We start from the raw sequence: 6,563 nt of genomic DNA, 5'->3' as shown, positions 1-6,563 counted from the left end.
AAGGAATTTCAATAAAAGCTTATTATTATTATTATTCTGTGTACTATGCGAGTATTAGATATTCTGATACAATTCTCCTTCTTTACTTCCATTAAAGACGTTCTAGGAATATTTCCACAAACTTCTTAGAGTTACTGTCCACCTCTAATCATCAGGGTAAAATCCGGTGGTGATAAATGTCATAATCCATCTTTATAGAGGTCTACTTGTCCGATATAAAAGATCATTTGTAGATTAGACGCCCCCAGGGCAGGGTCCTTCTCCTCCTGTCTGTAAACTCAAAAGTGGCAGAAAACCTATTTAATAAGTGAGAGTAGGGATTCTAAAAGAAAGGCGTAATACCGTACTTACCATTGGAATACACCCGCTCTAGGGTTGCCACAGCAATGGGCTCAGCCTGTATTTGAAGTGGTCACGTCTTGACCACCAGTTACCGGAGGCCACTGATTGGCTGTAGGATGAGGTTCCACTGGTGAATATTGCTTCTTTCTTTTATAATGATTCCTACCTTCTGTAAACTTTTCAAGTAAGTTTTTTTAATTTGTTAGTTTTTGCTCATGTCTCTTTAAAATAAATATAACATTTGCTACCTGTGGCCCCCACTAGGGGGCGCACATGAGCTTATTGCATAATATCTTATTCTTAAAGGGCTCTTTCTACTTTATCACAACTGGCCCGACAAACGCTTTTAGAATTGTAAAATAACAAACACAGATAGTACTTACCATATGCAGGTCCAGCACTGGCTCTCTGATGCTACTCCGGCCTCTGCAGTGGTGATGTCACATCAACAGCATGCATCACCACTGCAGGCAATCACTGAGCTCAGCGGCAGTGCTGATGTAAACGGGCACAAGTTCAGCGATTGGTTGCAGCGGTGATGTGCACTGTAATTATGATATCACCACTGTAGCCAGCACACAGATCACAGCAGAAGTGGAGAGCCGGCGCTGCACTCGGGGAAGGAAAGTACCTTCTGTGGTGGTCCAGTTTTGTTAAAGTGGAAAACCCCTTTAAATAAAAAATATAAATAGTATTATGTAGTAAGCTCCCCCTAGTGGTGGCAGCAGGCAGGCAGAATGTTTTGTTTGATAGATATGTCTCTATGTGGTGGATTAGAAACTCTGAACGCTATGACCATAATTTAAGAAGGCACCAAAATTTCAAAAAAAACATAAAATGATATTCAAGGGAAGAAATGTTCTCCATTAGTGATTGAGCTGTGGAGTTGTACCTGAACATAGCCAAAGGCAGAAAAAGAACCTTTAAATATTTATTATGGTATATAAAGAAATCAAGAACTATTTTATTCTCCTTGTCACCCCGGCCTGGATGAAATGAGCAATGGCAGAGCGTAGATGTTCATACGGGCGTTCATGCAACTCATGCATTAAAATACATTCTCCCCCTGCAGCCACCAGAAGTCAGCGACCATTCTCCAATTCATGTTATGCGGGGGATAGCAATAAACACTGAGTAAACAAGAGACGCTAAATTCCACCGGAGCAATGCAGCCGTCACCTCCAGTCCATCTCTCACATCTAATGTCTCAATTTCCATCCTCACACTGCATAAAGAGACACTTACTGTAGGAGCGCATTGTGATGTACGGCGGGAGAGCTGCCGGGTGTGTGTGTAATGGAGAGGCCCCTCCGTGTCACCGGTGATGTAAGACCCCCCCCATCAATTACACAACGCTCTATTGAACCGTACATGACTACACGCTGAGGAGTTGGCTATTTTCTGAACACTGTAGATTCCGTGTCTCTTCTTGGTGGTTTTGGTGGGAGGATTTTGGGGAGGATTTCTTTAGCGTAGTTGGTGTTGTGCAGTCCGGCTTCTCGAAGAGCCATCTCAACTCGGACCCTCGGGTCACAGATGATCTGCATTTGGAAAAAAATAAAAGGATTTTAAGGGCTATTCAAAGAATAAATTAGCTGCATCTCTAAATGTGATTGCATAACATTGGCAGCGAAGATTTATGCCAGAAAGTGGTGTAAATTAGAATGCAAAATACCGTACATTTTTCAGGTCGAAAACATGGTGTAAAAATGGCAAAATAAAAAAAAGGTTGCAAATTATGGTGTAAACAGGGCGTACACCATAATTTAGAAAAAACAGACCCTCATACGGCTATTTTGAAAAAAATAAATAAATACAAAAGTTATGGCTATTTGAATAAAAGATAAGAAAATGCTAAAAAGCAAAAACAAAAAATCATCTGATCAAGAAGGGTTTAAAATGTTTGCCATTTAAATTATTATAGGGCGACTTCTTTTAATGATAAAATATGAGAAATATAAAAAAAAAATTATTATTTTTTTTTTTTTTTGTCCAAGTCTCGGAGCTGTAATTGGTAAATCCAGACTTTGGATCACTATTGCCTATTCATACTGCAGGGTATATTTAGTGTTAGATGTTGGACATGTTCTAGAGTGACTTTCCGCAGTGCTGATGACTGCTGACTCGCTTTGTACGGGCAAGTAGGTCAGTCCTGCTGGTGAGAAGGTTTGTGCATCTGTACTCGGATCATCTTTTACTTGACTCTCAAAGGATTAGATCAACTTCTTTTTTTCTACAAAGCGGCAGAAAATATGACTGCAATGATAAAGGTCAGTTTCAGCATCCGAGCGGTGCTGGCTTGTCTATCAATAGTTGTGAATGTGAAGGTGTCAGATAGGGACACGTATATGAAGAAGCCGGCGTGCGCTTCTCTGTGTTATGATGAACAGCTCACTAGAGACTCACTGAGCCGTACATGCTGTCAGTCTCGTCATATCACAGTAAAAAGTGATCAAAATCTCAGAGATTATCTGTCACGGGCAATGGAAAAATAAAAAAGTAATAAAGAGAAGTGTTAAAATGAGGCATTTAAATAACAGGAAACTAAGAAAAAGAGCTAATTATAATTATTAATTATAAGAAGAGATCATCATAAGTACACATACAAGGCTGCAGGACTTATCATGAAATACAGTTGTGCTCAAAAGTTTACACACCCCAGGAGAATTTTTCCTTTCTTGGTCTTGATTCAGAGAATGTGAATGATAACAAAAAAACTTTTTCTCCACTCATGGTTATTGGTTGAGTGAAGCCATTTATTGTCAAACTACTGTGTTTTCTCTTTTTAAACCTTAATGACAACCAAAAACATCCAAATGACCCTGATCAAAAGTTCACATACCCTGGTGATTTTGGCCTGATAACATGCTCAGAATTTGACACAAATGGGTTTCAATGGCTTCTAAAGGTAACATCCTCACCTGTGATCTGTTTGCTTGTAATCCGCGTGTGTGCATAAAAGATGAGTGAGTTTCTGGGATCCAGACAGACTCTTGCATCTTTCATCCAGCCACTGACGTTTCTGGATTGTGAGTCATGGGGAAAGCAGAAGAATTGTCAACGAGTCTACTGGAAAAGGTAGTTGAACTGTATAACACAGGAAAGGCATACAAAAAAAATATCAACTTGTATGAAGGTACCTTGAGACAGACATATTTGGAAGAAAGCCAGACTTTGTCTCCCGGACGAAATAGAGGCGGATCCAGACGTCTCTTATCAGCATGCTTCTTCATCCGCTCGGAGGACTGAAGATCTAGTGTCTTCCCAAATCACTGAAAAGTCACTAACGAGAGACTCTGCGGCAGGATTGTCCACTGAAGAAGAGACGGGAAACGGAATTCGGGGGTGTTGACCGTAAACCACAGAAAACAGAGGCTTAGCAGAGGACTCACTCACATGGTTGTTATAAGAAAACTCAGCCCAAGGCAGAAGTTCTACCCAATCGCTATGGTGAGCGTTGACAAAGTGCCGAAGAAAACTGGTAAGGATCTGATTAATACGTTCCACCTGACAGTTGAACTGAGGATGATAGGCCGAAGAAAAGTCCAAAGTGACATCCAGCAGCTTGCACGTGTCTCTCCAGAAGCGAGAAGTGAACTGAACTCCTCTGTCCAAGACAATGTGGAGGGGTAAGCCGTGGAGACGAAATATGTGACGGATGAAGTCCTTAGCCAGCACAGGTGCGGACAGAAGACCAGGCAAAGGAATGAAGTGAGCCATCTTGGAGAAGCGGTCAATGACCACCCATATGACGGTAGAACCGGCAGATACCGGAAGATCAGTGATGAAGTCCATAGCAATGTGTTGCCAAGGAGCAGAAGGCACGGGGAGAGAAAGAAGACAACCTGCTGGGAGATGCCTAGGAATCTTGTTAAGGGCACAGGAGAAACAAGCCGCGACAAAATCCGCAACATCCTTGCGCAGGGTGGGCCACCAATAATGTCGGGCAATGAGCAGAAGAGTCTTCCTCTGGCCGGCATGACCTGCCAGTTTGGACGAATAACCCCAGAGTAAGACCCTCTTCCGATCCTGAGCCGCTACAAAGGTCTTACCAGGAGGTAGATGAGACAGGTCAAGCGGAGCAACGGTCATTATCCTGGAGGGATCAATGATGTGTAGAGGCTCCTCCTCTTGGTCGGTAGACAGGAAAGAGCGGGATAGAGGTCAGCTTTAATATTCTTGTCTGGTAATGGAGAGTGAAGCTGAAACGAGCAAAGAACATAGACCATCTGGCTTGATGCGGATTTAGTCTTTGTGAGGTCTACAAGTAAGCGGGGTTTTTATGGTCAGTGTAGATGAGCCCCCTCAAGCAAGTAGCGCCACTCCTCCAGCGCTAATTTGAGGGCCAGCAGTTCTCGATCTCCTATGGAGTAATTGCACTCGGACGGAGAAAAGAGTTTGGAGAAGAAGCCGCAGGTCACCATTCGCCCGGACAAGGATTTCTGGGTGAGCACTGCTCCGGCCCTGGAGGAAGAGGCATCAACCTCCAGGAAGAACTGTTTATTGCAATCTGGACGAAGCAGCACTGGAGCGGAGGAGAAGGCTTGTTTAAGAGAGACAAAGGCACTTTCCGCCTCGGAAGTCCATTCCCTGGAATTTGCTCCTTTACGGGTGAGAGCAGAGATGGGAGCAGTCCAGAAGGAAAAATGAGGAATGAAGAGGCGATTACAGTTAGCGAATCCCAGAAACCGCTGAATAGCCTTCAACCCCTCAGGTCGGGGCCACTTTAAGACGGCAGACACCTTCTCGGGATCCATCCGCAGTCTGGTCTCAGAGATGATACACCCCAAAAATGGTAGGGAGGTCTCCTCAAAGAGGCATTTCTCGTACTTAGCATACAGGCGATTCTTCTGGAGCCTCAGCAGTACCTGACGAACATCCCTCCGGTGAGAGGGCAGATCAGGAGAGAACACCAAGATATCGTCCAGGTACACCACCACGCAGGAATACAGGAGTTCTCAAAAGATGTTGTTCACTAACTCCTGGAAGAAGGCTGGAGCATTACAGACACCGAAGGGCATCACGCGGTACTCGTAGTGACCATCCCGAGTGTTGAATGCCATCTTCCACTGGTCTCCCTGGCGAATCCGGACCAGATTGTACGCTTCACGAAGATCGAGCTTAGTGAAGATCTTCGCGCCTTTTATGTGGTCAAACAGCTCTGAGATGAGAGGCGGGGGTACTTATTTTTGATGGTAATCTGGTTTAGGCCCCTATAGTCGATACATGGACGCAGAGAGCCGTCTTTCTTTTTGACTAAGAAGAATCCTGCTCCAGCCGGAGAGATGGATTTCTGGATAAATCCCCTAGCAAGATTGCCTTCTATGCACTCAGACATAGAACGGGTCTCGGCCAGTGACAAGGGGTAGATTCGCCCTCGAGTAGGTGAAGCACCAGGTATTAGGTCGAACTCCTTGCAGATGTTGTCCTTGGTGGGATTTGAACCCAGGACCCCAGCGCTGCAAGGCTACAGTGCTAACCACAGAGCCACCGTGCTGTTAGCTGGAGTAGATGGAGGTCGAGCAGGACGAACCGGAATCAGACAGGACTTATGACACCCCTGACCCCAACGGAGCACCTCACCAGAGCTCCAATTCAGGACGGGCTCATGTCTCTGTAACCAAGGCAGGCCAAGCAAGAGGGGATGAGAGAGGCCGGACAGCACGTAAAAGGAGATCCTCTCCGAATGTAGCATTCCCACCTGAAGAGTTACAGGCTCAGTGACAAACAAGATGGTCTCAGAGAGAAGCATTCCATCCACAGAGGAAACCGCTAAAGGATCAGCCAGACTATGGTAGGAATCGGATATTGCTCCACAACGGCCTGTTGAATGAGGTTCCCAGCGGCTCCGAAATCCAGATAAGCAGCCTCGAAGAAGCGTGTCTCATCACTGGTAACCGAAATGGACAGAGTCAAGGGCGGAGAAGAACTTTTGCTTAGGACGACCTCTCCGAGCAATCCTAAACACTGGAGTTTCCTGGTCTCACCGGACAGGAGTGGATTAGATGCTCTATACTGCCACAGTAGAAGCAACTCCCCTCGGAACTCCTGGCGAGACTTGACCATCTTAACTTGGTCTATTTGCATAGACTCTGGAGAAGACACGCTGGTTGCGAGACTGGCCTTTGGAAGGTTGGTGCAAGGCACAGTATCTTCTCTCACGGGTAGCCTCCTTAGAACGCTCCTGAAAACGGATGTCGATCTGTGTAGCTAATGACACC

General features: G+C 45.0%; 1 protein-coding gene across 3 annotated transcripts in view; it reads right to left on the bottom strand.

The window, feature by feature from the left end:
* Positions 1-1,260: 1,260 nt before the first annotated feature.
* CCDC148 (coiled-coil domain containing 148) overlaps positions 1,261-6,563 on the bottom strand; it is a 226,862-nt gene continuing 221,559 nt past the window's right edge. For all 3 annotated transcript variants that reach the window (XM_073647135.1, XM_073647136.1, XM_073647137.1), the window contains one exon: positions 1,261-1,883. In XM_073647135.1, the coding sequence (XP_073503236.1) occupies positions 1,737-1,883 (147 nt within the window). In that variant the 3' untranslated portion in view covers positions 1,261-1,736. The remainder of the gene's footprint in view (positions 1,884-6,563) is intronic.

Source organism: Phyllobates terribilis, unplaced genomic scaffold, assembly GCF_046119375.1.
Source record: "Phyllobates terribilis strain yellow unplaced genomic scaffold, ASM4611937v1 Scaffold_9__5_contigs__length_417890890, whole genome shotgun sequence".
In the NCBI taxonomy this organism is placed as follows: Eukaryota; Metazoa; Chordata; class Amphibia; order Anura; family Dendrobatidae; genus Phyllobates; species Phyllobates terribilis.
This window is presented reverse-complemented; position numbering and strand designations above follow the sequence as displayed.